The sequence below is a fragment of the Netta rufina genome (genome assembly GCF_964035555.1).
Source record: "Netta rufina genome assembly, chromosome: 4".
In the NCBI taxonomy this organism is placed as follows: Eukaryota; Metazoa; Chordata; class Aves; order Anseriformes; family Anatidae; genus Netta; species Netta rufina.
The window spans coordinates 53126340-53154137 of record NC_140127.1 but is presented as its reverse complement, the minus strand read 5'-3'; the positions used below and the strand labels follow the sequence as shown (position 1 = coordinate 53154137).

The window sequence follows — 27798 nt, the reverse complement described above, 5'->3', positions numbered from 1 at the left end:
AGGATGATAGTAGTATTTGAGTAATCCAAGTGCTACAAAGCTTTTACACACTTGAGCAAGAACATAAGAATAATATTAAATCAACTCAAAGGTCACTCATCTACTATGCTGTTTTCAGCTATAGCTAATTACAAAAGCTTAAGGAAACATGGGAATTGGGAAGTGGTACTTGTTAGTGAGACTCCCTGAGCTTTTAAATACTTACTGATTAATCTTTCATGAATTTGCCTAATTCCCTTCTTAATCTACTCTGACTTTAAAGAATACCACTGGCTTCAGCAAAATGACAGACAACAGAATGGAACAAGCTACATCCCCCACAAGACTGTAGTAACTGTTTTAATAGTTACAACACACTATTGATATTCATCAAAAAGAAACACAGTAGGAAATAGTAAAAAAACCCCTCAAGTCTTAGTCTTTCTAACTAGAACAAGTTTAGGAGAGACAAAATCTATTAAGAAGCTGGTAGCTTGAAGTGCTTCATCCTGCAGTTAGGCATAAAATGAGGATGTCTGGTTGCTGGACATACAAAGCACTAACTATTCCTTTTGTTGCAACAGGATTTTTTGGTGCTCAATAATGCTGAAAGACAGGTCACCTACTTTTACAGCCTAGATTTCTATGCTTAAAACTGGGATGAATAAAAATTTATTTCTTCTTCACTTCTTTGAAACACCTCACTTTTTTTTTTTTTTTTAATAAGCAAAAAAAAATAATACCCTATCTGGAAAAAAAGTATTCTTCTAGCTCCATTAAGAAATATTAATTTTATAAGCAATACTGTAAATAAACAAACCTCCAATAAATCAGAACATTAACAAGAATACTTGTTAGTTATAGTAAACATGAATGAACTAATTGACATACATTGGCAATACACGGTTCAATGGTCTGGACGGTCCTCTTCAACAGGACTTTTGCAAGATCAAATGCTTGTTTATTAAGGTTCTGAAAAAAGGGGAAAAAATATAAAATTTTAAAGAGAGACAAGCTAATTCAGTTGACTTCACTTTTTTTTTTATCACACCCTTAAAATCCCATTATTTTAGTAAAGTATGTTTTGCCACCAATTTATTTTCAAAGCAATCAAAATTCAGTTATATTAACTACACAACCACAGACTTACTAAAATCTTTAAATCATTTTTTCACATGCTTAAAAGAAATCTAAACCAAAAACATCACTTCCTGCACATTCTTCTAGAACTTTATCACTCCAGTTGTTACCTTTAACACTGTACTAGTATCTAGAAAATGTTTTTACTTGCAATCATATTAAAAATTTTGAAGCAGCATTGCCACACCTCCACACTTTAATAATTACTATGCACTACATTTGCCACACTGAGGAAAGATGAATTAATTAGTTGATCTTACTTTCTAAACTCCCCCAAACAGACACCCTGAGACCAAGTTCACCCTTCTCTAGATGGTAAAATTTTGCATTGAGTTCTATGTGGACTGTGCTGTGTGCTCAAAGATCGCCTACGGAGAGCACCTAAACTTGGGCAGAGCAATCTGCAACTTTTCCAAGTAAACATTTGATTGCAACATAACAAATCTGAACATTGTTTTCAGTAATCTCAAGCAAGATAAGGAATGTAAGAGCACATATGGAAACTGTGACTGCCCAGAAAATCAGCACAAAATACAATATGCAATATATCATCTCATCTAGGGATTAATGCAGCTTGGAGTGGAGAGGGGGAAAGGAGGAAGGAAAAGGGGGAGGGAAGGAGAGGAGGAGGGAGGGAGAAGGGTAGATTCACTGATTGCCCTGAAAATTGCTGACTACTGCAGACAAGACACAGATAAAGTCTAAGGAAGACCAATTCTTGGAAGATGGTATTTGGCAAGCCTACACTGAGAATGATTCCTCCTTGTTCTTCTAGCCGATAGGACAACAAAAATACTACTAAAAAAAAACAAACCAAACCAAAAAAAACCTCTCCTCCACTGGCAATAAAGAGAAAAAAATGGCCACAGGCTCAAACAAATACCTCTTTAGTCACAGTGGCACTAAATTGGTGACATATTATATAAGGCAGGCAAATATATATAAAAACGTTCTCAAATTCTGACTACTATACAGCCTAAAACAAAACAGTTTCTCTCCAAACCAGACAAACCATCATAAAAATCATGTTCGTAGATATGCTTATATTAAACTAAAGGACTGAAAACTTCATACATAAAATATATTTTATTTGGATCTTCAATATAGTTTCAAAGAATTATTTTTGAGTATTTTTGGACACCCCAGACTGGTTCACCAGAGCTAAAAAGCCTAAATAAGCAAGTATATGTTGATAAAATAAACAAATAGTAGTATAAAAATAACCATTCTGTTAGGCACAGAAGCTATGGATTGGCCAGGATGCAGAAAAAGACACTGAATTGAAGTACATAAAATATATATTTTTAAAGAAATAACCTTAACAAGAGCAGCACAAAGAAAAATATTCACTAAATAGACTGAAAGCTCTGGTTTTAAAGTTCAGAAGAAGGCCTACAGCTTGGTGCCATGGATCTTCTGAGCAAGGCATGACATACCATACCACTACTGAAATTCTGCATTTACTAGAGGGGAGAGCCACATTAGTGCACACAGAGAAGAACAATGTATATTAAAATCACTTTACTGATAATGGAAATACAAATGAGCATCATTTAGATACTAAAATGGACTGTACTTCATGTTTAGGTATTGTTAAATCTATCTTTTTTTTTTTTTTTTTAATTGCAGTATGGTCAATGCAGGAGAAGTTATTAAAAAAATGGAATAGACATCACCCAAAATACATATTTCAACTTTGTTATAAGGACGAAATTCCATCAACTGTAATAGTCCAGCCACACTGATATCTTTATTATGTCACAGCAGAGAATGATAACTCTTCAATTTCTTTGCATGGACATAAAAATATTGTTATTATATGTTCCTTACTAGAAAATAAACTATGCTTTTCATGGTATGGTGTTTCTGACTTTCATTAACTACAGACAAACAATTAATGGAATCACAGAACTCCCTAGCAGATCTGTGCATGAAAAGAGAACATAATTACTACAGTCAAACTCTGCTAGGCAGAGAAAACAACAAAATGTCCTGATTTTTATTTACTAATTTTTTAAAAAAGTATCACATAAAGCAATAATTTAAATTCTGTTGTTACAGAAAACAAAAAAGTTAAAACAGATCAAAATATTGAGAAAAGGATGATACTGAACTCTGACTACAGCATATCACTTGTTCAGTCATGATAGCCAATAGCCAGTGAGGACTGGAGAACAGTGATATAAAAGATATTAAACATGGAGTACGTCCCAGTATTTACTTAAATTTTACCTTCCTCTTATCAGTCATGAGAATTTCTTTCATTAAGCAAAATTATAGTGTTAAACTAACAATACTAATGATAAAGGACTGTGTTCATTCTTGCTTTGCCTACACCAAGAAGTCACAACACACTGTCCAACTGAACAAAGTTTATGAGGTCATTGCGTCTTCAGAGCAAGCCCACCATCGTTAACAGCATCACCCAGCACCTGCCATACACACCTACACTCCACCATTTCCACTCTTGATCTCTACTGCCTGTAATTGTTAAAAACAACTTTGTCTATTTTCAAAAAGATTCTTCTATAGTTTTAAGAGGCCTCTCCTTCCATTAACAGTTCTAATAAGACATCATCTCATTACTGTCAATAAAAATGAACTGATAAAATGACACTGCCAACTCATGATCATGACAGACTGAAAGCAAACTGCCCTCAGACAACAGATATTTTTTATATATCAGCTGCTGGCTTGCACAGGTAAATGACAATCATCACTGCTTAGTCACTCTTGTGCTATACGTTTCATGAATACATGAATCCTCACTCCTTTTTTATGTAACCAAAGGAATAAATCTCTGCTTGTATGCGCTAATTTAACTTTAATTATGTAGTCATGGATGGAATTGTCTTAATTGTGTCATTATTTTAAATTAATAAACGAACAAGCAAAAACACATACTCAGCAATGAGAGTACAGCTCATTTACTGTAGCTCATCATTGAAACTTACTGTTCTCCTTACAGTTTTTAGCAAGAAGCAGGAGCAAGTGACAAGAGTCACTTATAGTTAGAGGGATGTTGAACTCCACAAAAGGTACAAAGATTATGGAACTCAAAAGTATATGGAACACTGAAAGCAGCCAACCAAACTATAACACTGCTACATAGCTTCAGGTATGAATAGGACTTGAGACAAAAGTTGAAGGGGAAGAAGACGGAAAAAAACAACAGGGAGGTGGAAGGGAGTCTGACAAGCTGAGGGAAGCAGCAAGTCTCCACAGAAAGTCTTTGGGAAATAATTTTGGTTTTGGTTTGTTTATTTGGTTTTGATTTTAAAGAACAAAATACCCCACACCTTTTCAATTAAAAAAAATGCTTTCTTATTAGAATATTAAATTTGCATGAAGACACTTTGTTTCTGTTTAAGTACGTAGTTCTTGACGTTGCAAGTAAAAAGAATCTCTTGATATTCAGTAATCCAAACACAGCTAAAGAACAGCACCGAATAAATCCCAAAGACAATTTTCAATCCACTGTTATAAGGCTGGAAAAATTGCAGCAGTGATCAGTTCCCTGAAGTGTGTGGAGAAATAAACAAGGTAAAAGCAATTAAAAGCATTGTTATGACGGTATATTACTATCATAATTTTACTTTACAGACCTTGTGTGCAGGAATGAGGTTAATCAAAATGGAGTCCAGCAGCTCCTGAGTTACTCCATCGCCTTCCATGATGATAGAACTCATCAAATCCAGCATATGCATTTGTACCTTCTGGTTGTGGCTATTACTAAGAAGATAAAAGACTTATCAGCACTACATTTTCAGCCACAGACAAATACTAACAGTGCTTTTAAGGAACAATGGGTTAATATCTAGCAACGTTCAGCTTGCACTTGCTTACATTGTCCATATCAGAAAACTCAAAACTATTTTGTCTTTCCTCTGTTCTAGAAAGTTTCAAAAATCTACAACACCCTAGCATTGCTTTAAGAAGGGAAACAAAACAAACAAGCAGCAAACATCCAGTCACAGAAATAAAAATGTATACAAGTCGGAATGAAGTCTGCCACTGTAACACCGATATTTTCAGCAGTTAGTAATGTCTGCTTTCAGGAACGCACCTCTCTATACTGTCAATAATTTGTACTCAGTTGCTTTCCTTTTATCTCCTTGCTTGGAGGAATGAGGACTTGTTCTATTCAGATCTATTCACTTGTAGGCTATGTAAGGATTCAGTCTATGCCCGAAACTGATGATATTTTGACAGTTTAATATAATTGAAGTGATTCAACTTACTTGATAACTGAAAAAAGAGTCCTAAAAAGCTGAATAAAAATTTCATTGCAATCTTCCAACTCAAAGCAGATGTTGTAAGATTTAACCCAAGCTAAATTCTAAAACAAAAACAGGATATTCAGGATATTACAACTTTGCAAATCACATCAATACAATTACATTAGTTATTTTTTTCTATTCAGAGAAGAATATCATACTATAAATTGTAAACCCTTCACATATATATAGATCTTAAAACAAAGAGGCTTTCCAATATACATCCAGAAGAAAACTAAATAAAGAATAGTCTCATGTCTTAGGTATAAAAGGTGAGTGACAGAAAATGTTAACAAGGCTTTTTTTTGGATTCATGTTATGAAACAATGCTGTTTTAAAAAATTAGAAAGTATCTTGTTTGTAAACATTTTACTAAAAGCAAGCTGATAAAATCCCCATGCCTCTTGTTAAGAGTAGGTTTTGCTAATGTTTTTAAACCAAAATCTCACTGTCCTCCCATCATCAATATACGGACATCTGCATTTTAATCAGCATTTCAATTTCTCCTTTGCCAATAATACCCTTAAGGGTGCACAGTATGAGAAACTGAAGGTCTAAAATTGTAAGACAAAGGCTAAACATTAATAAATACCAATCATTTTAACACATCCTCAACTATAGGCTGTATGATCTTATTAAATGCAAACGAAATTGTAACTGCTGAAGGAAGCAATTCATTGAACATTAAATTGTCTGGTATAATTGACAGCATGCGCATCTGTAAAGCTGACATATCTGGAGAAAGGCTGATTACATTTGTAGGCTCACAGTGCAAATAGGATCTACTGAAAGTTGCAGTTAATATAATAATGTTACCTCTAACAAGTAAAAGTATCTGTTAAACTGGGGGCTCTTTGTGTCCTCCAGGCCTTTTAATTGTCTTGTAATAAACAAGAATATGTCCTGTCAAAAAAAAAAAACAAAAAAAACACAAGCGTTTACAAGCTTGATTCTGCACAGAATAAAATTACAACCCTTTAGTACTGCCATCTACCCACTTTTACAAGTTCGTGGTATTAAAAACATTTAATTGTCAGTTTTAGGCAATGACAAATCTGTCACCAACACGGATACTGTTTATTTAGCAGTTCTTTACACATTTCTGGCCCTGAGAGTACTCCACTGACTCAAAGGACTAAAGCAACATCTCTAATAAATCTCGGTATTAATTAAATGTGATTGAACAATATTTGTTTATTTTTAATGCAACAAGAGAACAAGTGAGGGAGAAATCCTTTATTTCATGAAGTATTTTACCTTAAGTTTGTCATGGGAAGTATATGGAGCTTCAGGAGCATAGATACGAAAGATATCAGCCAAGCAACATGCTACAAGGAGGCGCACATCTTTATTGGGATTCCTGAGGAAGAATTCAGATGCAAGGTGCAAGGCTAATGGGAGATACTGCTGTTTCTCATCCTCCGAGTCCTGGTCCATATCCATGAAGGTTTTTACCACCATCTGGAAAATAAAGAAAAAAAAACTCATTCAAGTGCTTTTGGTTTTTTATTCCAAATACTAAATGATACTTTCTAAACAGATGAAACATTATCAGTACATTTTAGACTACCTAGTTGCAGTAAGATTTTTTTGTTTGTTTGGACAAGCATCAGAGAGAAGCATTCATCTGATACTAAAAGACTTACTGAACATGAACTTGGTATTTTCAATTAAGGCACTGAAAAATGCTTTGCAGCTGGGCTCGTTTTGCCAGTCCTAACCTGAGATACAGCACAGAAACTGCTTGCTACACACTGATGAGCTTGGAGGCAGCAGCACCTCTGCAGCACAGCAGTCCTAAACCACTTCAGCGCGAGGACTTGCCTAGTGCAGGCAGTATGAGGAACTGCAAGCCATCACAGCCAGCTGGCCTGGAATACAGGCCACGGTACAGAGCAGCTGCTTGATCAGCCACACCAAAACTGAAGAGGAGCCTACAAGCAGGCAGTCTCACACTGGCTATGAGCTCATACACAAAATCCTTTCATCTTTATTAAATGAACTGGGTACCAGAGAAGAATTTCATCCCTCATGTAACACACTTCTAGTAATGTGGATCTACTCTCTCTGCATACTCAAAACTACATCCATAACGCTACCTATATAAGAAAAAATCAACTGTACATTGTTTCCTAGCATCTAGCACAGCTAAGAATTACTAATTCCTGTGAAATTATACCAAAATTGTTTATTTGAAATATGTTTCATTTAATTGGGGTCATCTAATCTCAACATAATCTGTTGGCAATACTGAAAGTGAGAATTTAGTTTGAAGAAATAAAGAGCTGTAGGCTTAACTTTTGGAATAGGGGTCATTAAAGGCCAAAGGATGACGTCTAGGATACCAGTGCAGAACTGGAAGACGTGCCACAGATTCTTAGCATGACCTCAGTCACACTGGTCTGTGTCCTGTGTCCCATGTCCCCATGTACAAGTATCCTTAGAGCTAAAATGGTGAAGGAGAGCCATACTGATAGGATTTCTATACCCATTACACACACACCACACATACTAAAGAGATAGAGGAGAAAAAACAGAGTAAGTCAACAGCTCAACTTTTGCCTCTCAAATACAAACAGTAACACACAAGAGGAGATTGACTATTAGAAAACCAATAAACACCTCTTTCATTACTGCAGTTATTTTATTTCTATGTCACTCAAATGATAATAAGATTGTTCCTCCTTTATTGACATGACACATTTCAATATGAAAATGTTGTCTTTTGGCTTTATTCCCTCCCTAAGTTTTGGAAATCAGTTTTAAACACAGTAGATCTTCTAATTAATATGTTTGACCACAACCTTTCCTGCATTGTTACTTAACACTCCCCAATTTCTATAAATGTGTAAGTTCATTCCCTCATGAAGGAACATAGAGCAACATCAAAAATCAAGGGGGGTGACAAAGAAAAACCCACCGGAACGAAAACAGAACTTAAAAGCCACTGCCCACAAAATTCCAAATTCTACCTACATCGGCCTGTTTCCCTCAAAACATCCTTCAGCTATACTTGGAAGCATTACTCGAAAGGATAAAAACAGAACTACAGAACTATTTCACCTCCCTCTACTGACAGCACAGGTGTCCCTGTTCCAGTGTCACAGACTACCTGTCTTTTCTAGTTATTAAAGAAAAAGAAAAGAAAAAGAAAAAAAGGATAACAGACTTCAAAACCTACCAGATCCGTTCAGTAAGGAAGGTAAAAACCACCTCTTTGTCTGCTGGTGGCAGGACAAGAAATAATGGCCTTGACTTGCAGCATGGGAAGAGCCTGAATTGCACACAGGAGAACTGCAACCGTAGCTATTGTTAAGCATTGATTCAGATAACTGTTACTGAAGGCTTAAAGAACAGGGTAGAAAAGACTAAAAAGATCCCTAGATTTGGAGGCTGGTGATAAACCGTGTCTGTACCACGTAAACTTGTCGCACTAGGATTCCTTCCAGTCGATAAATGTATAGATAACCTATATAAAGAATCGTTTGATCTCTCCCATAAGCCCCATCTCCTCTCCCCATGTAGGTATCTTAAGCTTCACAACCAGAACACCCTTGTAGAATCAGATCCCTCTCAGGTTCTCATATTCATATAACAATATGCCGAAGTCTTGCCTAAATGCCTCCTCTGATATGCCAAAAACCAGACAAGGTAAGGCAGCAAGGTGCTGTGAAACTCAAACAACTTTCTCATTTGGTACCAAGGATATTCTGGGATTAAAATAATCAAACTGATCTCCAGCACTGCGTTACCTGCTGGAAAACGCAACAGCCTCAGGGATTAATTACCCCATGGTTCTCCTGTAGTCAGAAGGAACTGCCAGCAAACAGCCATAAACCTGATTCAAGTTTCCTGCAAAGCACTCCTTAATATTTCTTTTCTATTAGAAAACAACTATCAGGCAGTAATTGAGCCGTGGGCAAGCTGCAGCTGTTATTTAATGTACTGATCTATGTTTTCTCCATTGTTTCTTTTTAGTCCCATATCTGCTTGTATTTGTGCGTTGTCTTTTGTCTTGGTCTTTATGTAGGATCCTAGTTACCAAATCAATACAAATAAAGGATAATACGTATGGGCTATATAAAATAAATAGTATAAAACAAATAACGGAAGTAATATATGAACTCACTAAAAAGGGCAATACAACAGTTAAATGCAAATTCTTGCTAATATCAGGCACACAAGATTCTGGGAAAAGGTAATTAATATTTTTGAAGAGTTGTGTTTAAGTACACCCTATAGATTTGTTGGATTCTGTCATCAGAGTTCAACAACGTAATTCAGTAAGTTTCTTGAATGTATGCAATTAATGTATCTATAATCCTCCATCATCCTAGGAGAGTACTCTCTATAGCCACGCAACTGCTGGCGTTGATTAAGGTACTACACAGCAGAATGGCTTCCAAACACCTGCTAATCTACGCATGGCATTAGTTGTTAAAGTAGAAGGGAAAAAACAGTCCATACATTAAGTACAATACATGCTTAGCTCTTCACACTTGCTAGAAAGCCAAGAACTCACTCAGACCCTCACCAGTTACAAGGCTGGTACTCTTGTCCTCCAACACAACTGAAAATTAAGCAAGCAGTAATCAAGAGGGCAACTCAAATCTTCGGAAATATAAAATATGGCACAATTGATTAAGTCATTTATTCGTAACAGAACTACACACAGCACCCTGGAGCACAAAACACTTGCCTTTCTGCAGCCATCTGCTGTCTTGTTTTCTCCAGAGCTAAGACAGCAACTACCTTCCTTTCCTTCCACAGTCTTGCACCACTTTAATGCAAAGTCCTGCTCTGTGACTATGGGTCACAAATACTTCCAGAACAGTGAGAAACAACATGACAACATATGGTAAGTTCCTTTCTGTTATGGTCTGACCAAAAATAAATATATATATTTCTCCAACGAGCTAAAAATTCCAAATATCTTACTTTTCTTTTTTTTTTTTTAAACATAAACTAGAAACCACTCCTGTAACTAGTGATATACGTAAATGCAAGAATGAAGGAATATGACAAAGCAAGTGCAAAAAAAAAAAATCAAAGCTGTGATTAATATTTCATTGGACCACAGAGAAGAAGTACAACTGCAGACAGAAGAGATATGAATTGCTACTGCCAAACAGATTTTAGTATATTTATTTTTTTCCAAGAATATACATGACCAGTTACAGATATTCTTCTTTACTGAAGTTGTTCATATTGTAGGTTCTCTATGAAAGCATCCTAAGTGCCCTTGCTCTAATTGAAAAAAAAAAAAGCCCAAAGCAAATAAAAATGCTCTCCAGTTTCTCTTTGTACGAAGGTTTACTTTTCAAGTCTAAAATGAGTTTCAATTTCCAGAATATTTGATTTAACTATTACACAAATACTTCCCTAGCAGAATGAAGTAGTTATTTCAGAGTTAAGTTATTTCAGAGTTATTATCATACTAAGCCAGTTTTTATTCTGATGAAACCACAACAGGAACTCACTCACTACTTTTTCAAATTGCAGTAGTTGTCTAACTGAAGTCTTGCCATACAATAGAAGCAACCCCAGCAAGAGCAGCAATACTCATTTATATAAAACCTAACAGACTTTTTAGCTCGCACCACAGACGACTGTCCTCTGTGCAGAAAGCAGGAGACAAAACAGGATTATCTGAACATATTAATGTGATATCACCCATTCTTTTCTGAACAATTAAGCACCCAATTTCCATACTAACTGCTAGCAAAGGTAAACAAAACACAGCTTCTCACATTTAAGATTAAATTCATTCTGTGCTGCTCTCAATTTAATATGTCTCCATTAAGTAAGTTATCACACACTGGCACTTCGGTTACCTTGTAAAAATAAGTGTTAAAGCTATTCTAGAAACTTTCATTATTGTTATTTTTACCACGGTACCTTGAAATTCCCATTATCAGCCTAAGATTTCACCCTCCCAGGCTCTGCACACATGGAAGTGAAACGCTCTGGTTATAACACGTGAGACAGCACAGAAATGCAAACGGTTTCATTCAGCTAGTGAGAAAGTTAAATTAACACCACTAAGTCACTCTTTACACGTTATGAAAATATTGAAAATTGAAGAATTTCAAGCTTTCAGGGTGGTACTTTCCCATTTACATAAAAAACATGCTGTGCAAGCCAGTCACCCTGGGCTACCCTTTACACTGGCTGCAGAGAAATGAACCGATACTGTCTGAACTCAAGCATGGATGTCTGATGACATCTACAGACCTCAGCTCTACTTCCCCTGAAAGTGCCTAATTCTCTCCACTGACTACGAACGGAGTGCAGTGTGCCTAGATGACTGAAATAAGGTGAGGTGAACTCTACCTGCAGCTTCTTCTGAGGCTGGCAGCCTTTCAGTTGTATTGATTCTCTACAACCAGCGATTGCCAAATATTCTCCATCGTCTGCCCCTACCTCCTGGGGTTTACATGCACCCTTTTGTCAAAATCAGCACGGTAGCTTGCCCTTAAGCATCTCAGCTGCTCTTGTGCAAGACTTGTACCTCAGATGTTAGCGAAACACTAAGTTTTGCTCTTTAGTCCCTGGTTCATGTTTGTTTACCACACAAATTTCCATGCATAGCTTACTGGATCCAAAAGCCCAGCTATTGCTGGAATATACGGATCATTCTAATCCCATATGGAAGAGAGGTGCATAAACACAGAGAAAAGAGAGGGTAATTGGTGTAAATAAAAAAAAAAAAAAAAAGTGATCCCCAATGGTGCTTGCATAGAAGAAATGGGCAGATCTACGAAAGCTTTGCTGCAGCTGGCAGGGTAAACACAACTCCAGGCTTGACACAGCACTGGGAAGATGCATGCAGGTTGCATTTGTTCTACTGTTCTTACAACAGCTTATTCGTAGCACTGCAAAGATGTAACATTTAACCACCCTTGGAGCTAAAAAAGGCTGGGGAAAGATGGACAGGTTTTTGTTTTGTTTTTAAATTTCACCTTGTGATCACCGAAAGAAGAAATTTAACAATTGGACAGGACTTATAGGAATAATATTAGACATGTACTGGAGCACTAACATTAAACACAAATATTTAGAAGTAGAACTTCTGAAACTGGTGTGAGCTTAGCTCCCTCTTGAAGAGCATGACTGGCTCAAGGAAAGAAACCAAGAAAGAGTCTGGATTCAAAGTCCACCAAAAAGCTGAAATTGTCAATTCTGTCAGTGTCTTTACCTTACCTTATATGGTTTTAGCAATGTTATGGATGGCCTCTGCCATTAGCTTTTAACAGTCAGCGATGTTCTTTGACTAAGACCAACAGTAAAATCCACAGGTGTGTATCTGTGAGAAGTACTTCTCAACAGATACCGAATTAACGGTGCAGGTTTGGGATGAGAAATCTTGGTCTACCTCAGATATAGTTCTGTCTATCAACTGGAACCACTGCACAAATATGGAAGCATGGAAATTACTGTATGGATAGAAACAAAACTGAAAGACCTCTAGACAGAGGGATTATTCAAATCAGGAGCAGATGATTTTTGTTTCAGGATTTATAAATACCCCCCAATGAAACCATGTGCTTCGTAACAGGTTGTTTGCTTTTATTTGAAATAGATCAAATGAGAATGGTACCACACAGCCAGAAAATAGCAAGTGTTTACCTAATAATGCAGAAAGGTGATTCAGCAACAAATCCAACAGGCTGACACCAACAGAATTTCATGATACAGACCTAAGCTGGAAAAGCTAAATAAACACAGAGGCTGAGAAAAGCACAGTAACACATAAAAAGGGAGTTACAAGGTTACTTTGCTAACCTAGGAACCAACTTTCTAGAGAAGGCAGACCATGATGGACGATTAGTCTGAGTGTCAAGAAGAGCATCACATTGAACCACATGGAAATTGAGTTGGAGGAGACGGAGTTTAGTCCAACGGTGTTATTTCTCCTTAGCCATTTTCAAAAGTGTTAACTCTGAAGGACATACAGGACCTGAATGAACTTATTAGCAGAGAATGGCATTATAATTGACCCTATTTGCTATTTCCATAAACAACTGTGGCATAAGAAGTAGGAATGGAGGATAATGACAACGGACAGCTAGGGACTGGCAGTAGAGGACAGGATATTACAGGAGAAGAATAGAATAACACAAATTCATCTACTAATACTAAATAGTCATGTGTCTAGTGCTTAAAAGCAACAATTTTTTGCTATGAAGAGCTTATCAGCTGGCAACAACAGAAGAGAAAGATGTGCATTTATTAAGCAACTGTAAGGAGATTATGAGCCAACACCAGGCTATGTGCATGCAAACAATGAACATGCAATTGCAGGATATGACAGAAGAGGTATTTCCAGGCAAGGAAAGGAAAAAACAGCAATACTACTCCTGAAATGCTAAAAATACTAAATGATGACTTCAAACACACCACTTAAATCTGATTATCCCCACTGATGAGAACACAATTCAAACCGAGAAAGGTACAGAAGATGGCTACTAAGGAGTTTTAAAAGCCTCTTCTTATATGGGGACACTACAAGACTATGATTTGTTTTAATTTACAAAAACAGCCCAAAAAATCAGTCTTCATATGCTTTAAAGACATGAGTGCTATGCTATTTTATGCTAAGGGAAAAGACATTTACTTCTCTTTTAAATGGGTGAGTAAATATGGATACAATTTGCCCAAAAGCATCTCCAGGCTGAGAAAGGGGACTGCTTTTTGATCACAAAGCATCCAAGCTGAAGCACCTTTGTTATGTTTTTGCCACATGACAAAGAATTCCTTCTAAGAGCCCACATTCATCAGAGGCATAGCTTGACAGAAGCAGATATATAAATTAATCAAGGAACATATGTGAACTGTAAAAAATTTCAATGTACAGGAGCTGATTTTTTTTTTTTTAAGGTAGTAACGAGAAGAGTAGTACTCCCTTCCTGGTACTGTTTGCAAGCCTTGAAGAAGAAATTTATCTCCAATCTATACTCTCTGACATGACACTTTCTCTGAATAAGTCAGGGGAAAAGAAGTTACACAAAATATTACCAAAGCATATTGTAAACTCTTTGGGGCAAAGACTATTTGCTCCCTTCTCTATATGCTGCTCCCTCAGCTAAGCCAAAGACAAGGGTTTCTAGACATGACCATGGATATATAAGCGATGTAAGCTCATGCAGGAGCAGCAGTGGCAGCCTGCCCAGCACTGCCCCTGTGACTGGGCAAACAGCGTGACCACCTCTCCTTCCCCTGCGAAGGGGGAAGGTCTTTCTGCGGAGGTTTGGCCAACTGCCTGATCACAAGCAAAGTAGCCTTAAACTTGCCATTTCCCACCATCTTCACGTTGGTAGAGCAGTACAGTCCATATTATTTTACTTACATCAAGAAAATCTAATGAGAATATTTCCTAGAAGCCCGGAAACTAATGTGACCTAAGAAAAAGCAAAGCAAACTGACTACTTACAGTAAAGCAAAACACTATGCAGTTCATTAATTATGTGAAGCAATTCTTTTGATACTTACTTTTTTTAAAGTAAACACATAATGAATATAAATAAATAAAAATAAATTTTTAAAAAATGAACATCAGACACATATGGATGTTGTAATCCAAACAGGACAAATTTTGCTACAAATGTGGAGGGCGAGAGATATTAAAATTACCTACATGTTATATTTCCGTAACTAAAAACGGACTTTAAGCTCTGCTGTAAATCTAGGTGATTCCTCAAGTCACACCAATGCTGAAGGTGGGCAGGGTGTTTCCGTGTAGGCAAATAAAATGAGAAAAATCAGATGCCTTGGTCCGCAGTGTCTTTCACAGCACAACTTAGATCGTGGTATTTCAATAGTGGTGGAATGTTTTGCCCTGCAAGATCAACCACTTAACTTTGATCTCTTGATTACAGTAACGTGTACGGACCACTGCAAGAAAAGGTTGTAAAAGAAGTATTCATTCCAAGATTATAACAGCACAAAAGGAAGTAAAATTGTGTCCTTCCTGCCCAGTGGAAGATAATCCTAGATAAGCACAAGGGAAAAATCAGACTCCCAATGTGCAAAGAAAATATTCCATACCCTTCCTTATCAAAGTTAGACACAATACAGCATCTTAGTCAGAACTATTTCAGATACTATCGTCAACATTTTGCTGCAGTAAGAACTGGAAGATCCAATACCATTTATACGGCATTGTCCCTTCCTCACATCCTCCACTGCTATATGTAATGATGATTTTTTTCTTCTCCAAGCCAAATGCTACTTTACAGCCAAGCCTATTTCTTTTGTCTTTAAGCAGAAACCACTATCCTTCACGTAAGAACATCCTGTAAATTCATTTAGAGCGACTGTCCTAACAATGAGATCTTTTTCATCTCTCCTCTGCTTTAAAATAGAGACCATCTTAAACTTACAATAAACAACTCCATCCTAACAGACCTCGCTTTTGTTTGTTCTGAAGATATCACAATTGGTCATTTAGGAAAAAGCAGTTTATAATCAGTGTTAATGGCCAGGAATTTAAGAGAACTTCACTTGTAAGTGACTGACCCGAGGTAAAAATAAGCTTGGAGCTGATCTTACTTCACCAGCCAGTGACTGACTGCTGATCTGACCTCTGTCAGGAGCACCCAGCACAGCTTTTACTGCCACGCTATCTTCTCTGCAGCTCTGTACATAGTGATAGGGTACGAAATACCGCAGGAAGATGAAGCACAGACAGAATTTCAGGCCCGTTTGCCAAGCAGGAATCGCAGCAGTACACAGTCCAAACCCCTCTCCCAGTATTTATGGTTTTGGTTTCACATGCCACGGAGATCCAGTTCGGCTGCTTGCTGCCTCCACCTGCTCACCCCATCCTGCTGCTGGCCATGCAGTGCCACCCCGTATTTTACGCTGGCCCCAACACGTGTTGGATAATTCCATGAGGCAATGTAATTTATTGATCTGGCAGAAGACCTCGGGAAAAATCCTCGATAGTTTTGTGACAGGCATGGTTAGATCTTGGAAGGATCTGCTACGTCCCAGGGCTGGCAGAAGGGTAGGTCCTAGGTCTTCACCTGATAGTGACACAGACTCCTAGCCTCGACAAGTACATGAAGCCTGAAATGGCAGCTCTATAGAAATCCTACTAATCCCCCCCAGAAGTTGTCTTTACCTCTATTCATTAGAAACCAACATAAGCATACGATGTGATCATTGATGATTTTATTTTTTTTTTGTTTCAGAAACATTCTGTAAATTCCGAAACTTGCATCTGACGCATCAATCCATTTATTAGTTTTAAATTTAATCATCTGTTTCCTGGTTTTGTACCATGACCCAAGACAGCAGAACCTCCCCATCACATCTCTACACCTTCACTTTTATTTTGTTTTCCTGGTCCTTATTATTCTCATCGCTTCCTCCTAAGGGTCACTACAACTGCAGTGTCACACACAGCATATTCACACTGTTTTTAAACTAGCACAGATGCCCAATTTATATAAAGAAGGCCTACTATCCATGTTGTTTACAATTCTGCTCCTTACACAACGCCTATTCGCCTTTCTGGACAAAAGATGTTCAGTTAAAGATTTCACTGAGCAGCCTACACTGATGCATCAGTCTTCCCCAACTCCTTTAAAACAAGGAGTTTCCCCAACAGTCCTTTGAAACATCATAAATTCACCAAACAGTTCAGTTTTTTTCTTGCTATTCCTTACCTCACTTTTATTAAGTCTAAAATGTTCATTGAATTAATCTCGTTCACTTAAATTGACTGAAACCCTTACAGAAACATGAGTTTTGTGACCAACCAAACCACCTCATCCCATTACGCTTCCTATTCCCCAAAGAGCTAAAGGAAGGTATCAAGCATGCAGAGTGAACTAGGTAACCTTAGTTCACTGTACGGTTGGTCATTAACAAAAAAATATTTCCTTAAATGATTTCTTGTTTATAATCAGCTTTTGAAGCATGACCATACTTGGCTATTCAACCCAAGACCTTTTAAAGTAATTAATTTTAAGAAATGTTGAGAAATACTGCTAGTTTGTCCTTACCACATTAAAATCCTGCAAGTATTTAATCCTAGTTTTAAAACTCTTTTGTCCAATTTGCTATGGCAGAAGCAGATCAAATCACAACTTTTAAATGTGTGTGTATTTCTTCTCAGCTAATGGGAAGCAAGGGACAATGGATGTATTTATCAGCACGCTATCCTTCACACTCACACTGCTCACCACCTCCGAGACATCTGTGATTGGAGTGTGGTGCCACAGCACCCGTTTTATTTATTTACTTTGTCAAGCAATTCAGTCCTCAGCAGTATCTAGTCTTTATTAGCGGAAAGATTGGGAATACGATTCTTTCCAGCTTTCCCTGCCAAAGCCTAACAATTGTTTAAGTGCTCTAAAGAAGGTTAAGATTTTCATAAATTAAAACACTGAAAGTCTTCTAAGATGTCAGAAACTTTGCTTCCACATAACAAAAGAGTATTTGCAGAGGGACTAAAAAGAGACTATTCTTTAAACATTCTAATGATAATTCAAGACATCATCAGTTAGAAGCATTTCATTAAATAGTCCTTTTCCCCTAGGTACACTAGCAAGTGTTATATATGGCTGGGGCAAAACCAAAACGTTCTTAAAAGCATATTCCCCACGGTGAAGGAGTTTCTATTTCCATATGAAGTTTCCCAAGTACTTTGATAATAGCCTCCAGATGTGAAAGAGCGGATTCTTTATAACCAACTCACTGCTGTGTGATAATTCATTTCCTCTTCCAGAGGACAGAAGGTAGTGTTGGACAAGAAAAACAAAAGCATTTTAATTTCTACTGTGAATCGACTGCAAGGATTCCTTTTGAAGTGGATGTTTAGGCTCAATTCTCACAACAAAATCAACTTTTAGACTTTGACACCAAAACAAAACTAGAGGGCTACACTTTCCGTACTGGTGATGTTTTAAGGAATGTATCCATGGCTATTTCTACGCCACAGTGCAGGTACATTCCACGGTGCATCATGCAGCCTTCCCAACTTAGGCATCCAGAAAGAGGATGCATAAAGCACGTCATGCTCTTTCCTGCTTGTGTTCCGACACAACAAATAAATGAGGCCAAAAAAAAAAAAAAAGATTTTCTAAGAATATACAGTTCTTTTATTTCCACAATCTTGTGAATTATGGTGAATTGAAAATTTCCTGTACCTACTGAAGCAGAAAATTATGCAAAATATTTGTACCTTGATCTTCTGCTCAGATTACACAGTCTGCAACAGCAGAAGAAGAAAGAAATTAAAAGTTCTTTCATGGAACTTGTTCAGTGATTGGCAATTACACATCTTACTGTCATATTCAGCAGCACACAAAGGTGTGAAGGTGAGCAAGAAAACATTCTTCAGCTTTGACATTCATTTTCTGGTTTCTTTAGGAGGCAGATTGCACTGAGCCTGAACGAACATTAGGAGCCAAATGATGCAGTGCCCTAGCGTGAACCTATACCCGGTGATAAAACTGTACTGAAGAACTTTGTCTGTGTGCCTGTTATCTGCTGGAGCCTCAATAAAGGACTCTCATTTTAACAGAGGTTATCTAGAATGCAGATGGTGAGTTTCCATTGCCATGAGAAATGGCTGGACAAAAATAAAAAAAATCGCTAAACTGTTAAAAGTTGGTATTTCACAATCAAAACTTATACTACAAATCAGAAACAGCACCAGACCCAAGCCCATGGCACTTAAAAACAGAATCTGCTAACCAGAACTCGCTGCCTAAAGGGGCGTTCATGCCCATTGCGTCGCTGCAAACGTCAGCCAGCGGGAACAGTGGCTCTTGCATGAATCAAACCAGAGACGCTTCTGCAAAGAATTTCTATTCAGATAAATTATTCCCCAGTGAAGTACTATTTTACCAGAAAACTTTGCTACCCCATGAGCATCATAATCTATATTATTAGGAAAGAAAATAATATTTAGGCAGCCAACAAGCTCAAAGTGGAGTACTTTATTACTCTAAAATAGGCTGAAGGCAAAAATGAAGAAGTTCACTTACAATGTGGTGGGATCATTGTATTTTTTTGGTAGCCCCATTAAAAAGATAAAGTTTCTGGAAATTCTGAAAGCACTGGAAAAAACAACGTTGCACGAATGGAGAACTGAAACATCTGCAGTGGTTTCCTCGCTGTACGTCTTATTTAAGTTTTATGAGGAGTGAGGAAAAAAAGTGTGTGTAATTACTGCATGGAAACTGTTGTATTGGTAGAATTTATTAAAACCATCTAAATTATTTTACTCTGAATAATGACAAATATCCCTAGTCATAAAGGCTGATTTATGATATATATATTGAAAGAATAAAAGATGTTTAAAAGTTTTCCTAACATTTTTTAAACCCCCCACTCGTCACCTCCCCTAGAAAAGCACCACCTTTGCTGATAAAATGATACGAAAGTCCATCACACAGTACTCAGAAACAGGATGATGCTCAACACAGGATTCCTTTTCTAAGAAACAAGCCTGGAAAATGAATATGACATACCTACGTGTTTTATTACTATGCAGGTAGCAAGATGTAATATGAAAAGCCTACAATAAATTCAAATTTATAGAATACTGCCATCATAATTGCCAACATTGGAAGTGTGGAAATATTTCAAATGGAATATAATATTTTGGAGGACTTTACATGACAACATTTAAAATGTTCTTTCTAATGGTTTTTCTCTTCATTTTATGATGCACTATTTTATACAAGAACCTAGATTTTTCCATTAGGAGTATGGGAATGGGGTGCGTTTGTATGTCTAAGGAGAAAATAAAAGGAAAGATTAGGAGACAGAGGGAAAGAGACAGAAAAGACAGAAAAAAGGGAGCCTTACCCATTCATGTCTCTGTCTCAAATTTATTTTTATGTATTGGATCTTGATGTCAATACCCAATCACCAGGCACAAGACTAAATTTTCACTTAGTTCAAATTGCTAAACATATTAAATTTATTTCCAGCTGAATAGCTATCTTGAGATGACTGAAAAATACCCTCCCCAATTCAAAGCAAATATTCGTTTCCCCAAACTGAGACTTCTTTTTGCCAAGAAAATAAATTAAAAAAGAAAAAAGAGAAAGAAAAATCAACTTTCACAGAGCTCTACTATTCCTTCCTGCATTAGCAATACTATCTAAGAGGATAGTATGTTACCTTCCAATGTGGTTGTGTTTTTGTTTATTTTCCACAGTTATTGCAATTTCAGGCTAACAATGCCTTGTCTGGGAACTCTTATCTAATGTTTTGAGAACTTTAAGTAACTCCTGATTCTTTCCATGAGAGTTCTGCAACTGTTTTGCTTATCTGTACCGTCAATTTTTTTTTTGCCTTGTGGCTAACTAGAATATGCCAGTAATTGCTGTACCTGTCCCTCAACATTCCTCATACGCAATCGCAGTTTAATAGCTGCTGATTTTACCGAGATAGGCAGCAGGCAATACACCAGAAACAAAATATTACTGCAAGGATTCCCTTTGGTAGGAGGCTTTCAAAACATGTCTTGACTGTTTCAAGTTACAGTTCAGGAGTCCTCTCGTACTAAAATTTTCTGTGAAATATGTGCAGAACACTGATGTCCCAAAAATCAGCGACCACTGCAGTTTTCTTTCTTTCCTAACACCAAACAGATGAAGGTATCATAGTCTGACCGTTCCCATTACAGCACTTTCCCATTTTAACCTCTACATTCACTTCCGTTTCATTTTGAAGCTCTCCACCTAATGTTACCATTTCATTACCCAAGCAAAGATATATTCTGGTATATACCATACAAGAAAGTACCGGAGTCAGACCAACTTCTCACGTTACAAAGGCTGAAAGGCCATTGCATACAATTTGTGAAATTTTCCTGCATGAAAAAAAAAACACTAGAAAAGTTTGGTTGCATAATTAACCATGCTGAATTTAGATTAAAATAACGTTTATCTAAGCTATGCTGCTGAAATCAGCAATCTGCAAGTACTGAACACCATTTAAGCAGCTAGCAGCAGTGTTCTCATAAAGAATGACTGAAATAGGGATTGTCAAAAATTTTGAGAGGTGCATGACACTTAAAAAAGCACTGGAGAAAGAAGAGTTTTGTGTTTTCAAAATGCTTACGTTTCACATATACCCAGAAAGCCTTTCATCTTACCCAACATTTGAGAAAGGTTAACCCTAAAAGTATGAAACAACGCAAGATTTGACCTGTTTCCTGAGGTTATAGCACTGTTGATATTTTGCTTTTTGTTTCTTTAAAACTACTTTAACATCTACTTTGAACAACATTAGAAAACATATATATGCATACATATGTTTTAAAATTATTTTTTGATTTTTTAAGAGGTCCACAGTACAAGTTTGCCACTGTTATGTGTTAAAGACACTGTTATGTCTTAAAACAGTGTTCAGATTGCAGCAGTGAGTGCTTCACTTGTGCCTCCACTTGAAATAATGGACAGATGAAGATCAGACTCCTGACACAATACTAACACGTACTCCATGCATGAACATAACTTTGGTACCCATGGGCAGAGGATTTGGTCATTTCACACACGTCTGCGTCTGTGACAAAGAGACAGTGACTAAGAGAAATCCGAGAAGCTTGCAGAGAAGGCAGCAAGCCTCAGCCTAAAGCATAATTACCCAGAAAACATAAGAAAGCGCACGCTTCATCAAGTGTACTGGCTTAAAGTGGCCTGAAGCTACAAGCGAAATTAATGCCTCATTGTTTAAAAATGATCTTTGGTTTGTTTCCCCGACTCAAAAATTGAACAGAGAACCAACTTCATTTGCTCAGCTGCAAAACCTCAGAATAGCAGCTCCCATGCATGTGCTGGATATACAAAAAGCAGTTAAAACATAAAAAACGTTATAAAAAACACTGACTGGGAAACTGAGAAGATGAGGGGAAAAGTTATCCACAAAAAGATACAACAGTTCTCTCTCACATACAAACTCTACAGGAAAACAATAACTAATTGACTCGTGGTGGTTAAAATAAATCATTTGATCTTTCCTAAGCATACCCAAGACATTTTTAAAGCCCAGAATTTAACTTTTCATAACTAAGACCTTTCTGTCATGTAGAGTAATTGCCTGCAGGGCCTGAATCCCATGTATACTTCTTAGCCTTGCATACAGAGCACTTAAAGTGCCATTGCTTTAGCTACTCTTCAAAAGCCAAGCCACAATGAAACTGAGCACTTTCATTCGTATTCTATAGGTATGTTTTGTCACTGCTGCAGATTTCTTTTTTAATCACGCTCATGATCACAGCACGCAGGTCAGCAGCATCCTGCAATGGTTTAAGCAGGTACTGTGGGATGCACCTTGCTGCTTGTTTCCCCACCTTCCCACCTTACAAAGAAAATCGCAGCCGTGTCTTGTTTTATTCTGCTTCGTTGTGCTTAACTCCAAGTCAGAACATTCTGCAGAGCAGCTGCGTAGCATGACAGGAAGGAATTAGAAGTGCACCTTGGCCTACAGATCGCAGAGTTTTGCAACAGTCTTTAATAGCTACAGGAGTTAATTTAAAAGCCTAAAAATGCTGATGGCTGAGATTTATGATCAGGGAACAAAAGCTATCAACTATAATCTTCAGTGCCTAAAACTCGGGCATTGAGCAGAAATCCTTTAGCACCTTCAGGAAAAGGGCTGAGACGCAATGTCTGATGATTAATTTTATGGGAGGAGACAAGAAGTGGCGGCCCAAGTAAGTCACATTGAGGAAAACGTTTCATTATTTCTATTAGCTATTCCCCAAATACAGCTACATTCGTGATGAGATTAATCACAGAACTCAAGGCCAGATGTTGAGAGCAGGCCTAATAACCAAACCGATGAGAGGGCTCAAACTCCCTGCCAAGTAGACAGGCCAGGCGGTGTTACTCCCCTACAGGACTCTTGGCACTTTCCTCACTAGTGCTAAGAGCAGCCCTGTATTAAGGACAGAAAAGAAAAAAGTAGTACAGGGAAACATCCAGCAAAGGACACGAAAAGATGCAGAAAGCTACGCCCTACTGCCCACCTGAACCCGCTGCCTTGCTCAGCTTTAACTTTTTGTCTTTTGCCAGAGCTGTGACTGCTCACCTGCAGGGTTATATCCGTAGTGGTGAAGTCGGGTGGCAGCACACAGCCCAGGTTGTGGGCCATCTGTACACGGCTGACACCAAGCCCGCAGCATCTGCTCTGAATTTGCTTAGGATCTGCTTTTACTTGTCAAAAGAAAGACTTCAGACAAGAGTTGGTTCTTGTGAGTCACGTACTGAGATTTCAAATATTCTCTTTCAGCTCAAGTGTTGTGGATTTCTGCCTAGTTATCACTCATCCTGCGTAAGAGAGCAGTACCTCCTGGTCGGCCATCCCAGAGAAGCCCAGGGAAATCAGAACAACTTTCCCATTCATTTTCACTAAGACCGTTTTGCAGGCTTTCTGGTTCCAATTAAGACTGTGCGAAGTCAGTTTTCAATATTAAAACTGGTACTGAATCGCATCTAGTTTCCCTCTGCAACAGGATTAACATCCAGAGCCAACATATCCAAGTCGCTGTGTGTTGGCCACGCCACTGAACATTTGATCCCTTGGTCACGAATGGTATCAGTGACTCATAGCTTCTTCATATACCATCAGACATGGAATTTAGTTACAGATTTTGAACCGAGACTCATTCGAGGTCTCCAGAATTTCCTTATAAACAAAACAGACAGAACCCCAGGAATCCCAACTACTAACTGGTGAATATACGCAAGGCAGATACACGTGCTCATTCCTTATGTGTTATTGTGCAGCTTTCTGAATTGAAGATTACAAAGAAAGATTTGCTTTAATAATAATATGAAATGAAACAACTAAAAAGAACAAGCCACAAACCCACTCAATAACATGAGTGGAAATCAAATTATTTTAAAGTGAGGATTTGTATAATCAAAATTATCTGTACCACTTTATCCTGCAGTTCCTGGCAACATTTTCATGCTGCTATTTTCATAAAAGTTTCCATATACAAATTACGAATGGAAAAACAGGTAAAATTGAGTTCTAACTTTGGCTAAAGTTTGGCAGCTACAGAACTTCAATGCATACAATGCTACAGGAGTGCAAGCTCTTTGCAAACAATGTCACTTCAAAGAATAAAAAAAATATATGCTTGAACACTTTTCAGTAGCAGACTGATTTTTACCCAATCAAGCATACCTTAATAAATTAGCTCACATATTTTTCAGACCCTGAAGAGCATGAGAAATACAAGTTAAATGCCTAACATGTTAAAAAGTGTTTTCACTTTCTATGAATACTGGGGGAAGAGCTGTACAGTACAGTGCAACAGTAAACTCGTGGTCTATCTGCGCTATGAGCCCAGCAGAGTGTTACTAATGCTGGCTTTGGGTTGACACAGAAAAGATTTACTACTTGTACTCTAACAGCTCATACTTGGGGGGAAAAGAAACAAGCTATTTACGGTGCTTATCTTCAGGGTAGTACCTTTTTTTTTTTTTTCCAAAGTATGATTATTTACAAGTAAGATTCATTTCTCTGTATGATGTGTAAGTTAGTGCAAGTCTTTGTTTAAAGAACAATCAATTCCAGCAGGCATTAGGAGGGGGAAAAAAAGAATGAGAGCTGGCATGAAGACAGATCTGTTTGCAAGCACGGGCCTGTACCGCCTACTCTAGATCAAGTCACAGCTCAGGACTCAGTAGTTGGGACTGCAGAACAGGAAAAGACCAGTCTCAACATCAAAGACCACAGCTTCTGATCATAATAGTAGTACAGAACTGGGAGCCACTCGGGCTTAGGATGGCTTGAAAAACACTGAAGCCTCAAATTTTTCTTTTGTTTGTATAAATGAGAAAGACTATAACGGGAAATAAATAAATAAATAAACAAGCACCCCTAGAGAAAGGAGAAGTGTAAGGGTCCCTCACTAGACATGACCCCACCGATTCCAAATTCCAATATAAAATCTATTTATTTTAAAAGCAATTGTGTGTTAGCATGAATGATATGATCTATTACAGCAGCCAAAAAAAATCATCGTGGATTCCAAAACATTCACTTTAGTTGAATATTACTGGCACCAGAGGGATTCACACATTCGTATATAAGCACAGCAGCGATTTAAATTGTTTCTAAGCAAACGACATTCTTCTCCTTATCATGGTTTCTTTTCCAGACAGGGAAGGGTAGCGCATCACTCACTGCACTTATATGTGCAGCTCTCTGAAATGAGAGACTTCAATTTTGCCTCAACAAATTGACAATACCTCATTTCGTCTCAACAAATTGGCAGGGGAGGGGGTTGCTGTACAATTTCTTAGGGGGCAATTTCACAGCAGCGCGAGTCAACCTGAATCTGTCAGTGCTATCCCTCCACTCCGCCAGCACTCGGGTGATGGATGAGTGGCACTACTGAAACACCGCTTTTTTGGCCAGGTTACTTTTCAGATAGATCTGCTTCCTGAACCGGCTCACTACGTGGCTGTAAACGTGCTACTGTCAGTACAAGGCAAAGGTCTCCCCGCAGGGGAGGGCGGAACTGCTTCAGTCCAATCCTAGGGTGCAGTTTAATGTATCTTTAAGTTGATCTAATAAGGTCTAACGCAACGAACAGGGTTCCAAATTAAGCTGTCACTGGAAGTAACAGTACTACCAGCCCGCGACTGTCACGCAGATTCTGCCAGCACAAGGAGGGGGCACCACAAGTCGTGTTGATCCAGATAAAAACTACCCTGGAAAGAAAAAAAAAGTACTGTTTTGGATAGGCTTAGTTCCAGGACCCAGTATCCTGCAGGCCACAGACACACGTGGGCTGGCAGGTCGGAAAAGGATGGCCCACGAGCCAGTAGGACTGCTCCTCTGGCTCAAAGCGCTGCCTTGGTGTTGTGCTTCCACACATTCCAGCAGGGTGAGGCACCTTGATTAAGGGTAATCCTCCGGCTACTGGTGGAACAACTCCATGCTTTACAACTTGATCATTTCCCTGCCCCCTCCTCCAGTCACTACATACCTCTATTTTGCACTTTCTCCTCTTTCTCATCACAAGCTTGATTTGTTTCTACAACTTTGGGAGAGCAGCTGACTCAAGGGTAAATGACTTGGAATTGGTATTCCCTCAACAGCAGTGGCAGCAGCTGCAAGGGTGAAAGACTGCTTCCTTCAGTAGCACTGTCACCTTAGAGCACTCAAAATAGTCAGGTACAGCACCGTCAGGATGACAAGTCTCCACATACAACTTTGGCACTATGTAAAGAGGACTTGCATTTTTTATTTTTAGATAAACTGACTTGCTTTTGGCTATGTTAAAATACCCACTATGCAGGTCACCTTAGATTACCAAAATGACTCACAGCTCTCTGCAGAGCTAACCTGTCATTATTTACCCACCCGCCTTTCCACCTGCCTGCTGAAATTATTTTTGCCCCCAACTGGTTTTGTTGTTGGTTTTTTTTGTTTGTTTGTTTGTTTGTTTTTTTTTGAGATGATTAACAAAGATGTTGAAAAACGACAGGAAAATAATAAATACTTGAGAAATTCTACCAATTAGTATTATTTTAGTGGAGGTGATCAGCCGAATATAAAATCAATTTTATGTGGATATGGCATGACGCAGCCTTTTAACAATAATGCTGATAGGCATTAAATCACTTAGCATGCAGGAACTTTCATACGCATCTCAGCCCACACATGGGCCCAAGTAGGAATGACTCAGAAGAATTCAGTGTGCATTAGGGTGCAGTTCCACTGCACAATTTCTCAGGAGGAGAACCAGTGTAAGAGTCTTCGAAGAAGTCTCTCAAATCAGCTTCGCTGCTAGAGGAACTGTAGTGGAGTCCTGGAGAACATGAATACAGCTTCATCTGTGTAACAACTCCAAAGCAGACCAGAAGGCTCCAGGGAAGAACCAAAACTCTGATCAATAGGTAAAGATGTCAGAACGAAAGAAAATTCAAGGGCAGCCATTCTTTGTAATCTGGCTGAAGGTGTTTTAATCTTTATAGGGAAACAAAGGCTGGGAGTGAAAGAGTAACTTTGGAAAACGTTACATGCTGCCCCCACCTCCTCCAGGTTTAGAAACAGACTTTAAATTGGTTTTCACTGCCACTTCTGAGAGATTAAAAAAAAAACAACCCTAAATATTAAGATTTCAACTGACTTCTTTCAGTTGTAGCAGAATGCATGCCATGTGTATAAATTCTACAAAGACATAGTTTTAGTATTTGGTGAAACCTCCTATTTCCTAAAGCAAAATTCTAATGACTTACCAGCAGTCTGGACTACCCGTTGCAACTGGAACAAAACTGAAAGCTTATTTCCAGATTTCCCAGTTTCCCTTAGGCTACAGAGTTATGCCTACTTTCATATTCTATACATGCTTTCTAAGAAAAAATGTCACCAACAGCTCACAAATGCAACTCCTAGACCCTCATTTACT

The 27798-nt window shown here is 38.0% G+C and overlaps 1 protein-coding gene across 3 annotated transcripts in view; it reads right to left on the bottom strand.

Annotated features, from left to right (window-relative positions):
• Positions 1–27798, bottom strand: part of PDS5A (PDS5 cohesin associated factor A) — a 78455-nt gene that overhangs the window by 40759 nt on the left and 9898 nt on the right. For all 3 annotated transcript variants that reach the window (XM_084285807.1, XM_084285805.1, XM_084285806.1), the window contains exons 3-7: positions 6654–6857; positions 6213–6299; positions 5361–5458; positions 4725–4851; positions 871–951 (exon numbers count right to left, since the gene is read on the bottom strand). In XM_084285807.1, the coding sequence (XP_084141933.1) occupies positions 871–951; positions 4725–4851; positions 5361–5458; positions 6213–6299; positions 6654–6857 (597 nt within the window). The remainder of the gene's footprint in view (positions 1–870; positions 952–4724; positions 4852–5360; positions 5459–6212; positions 6300–6653; positions 6858–27798) is intronic.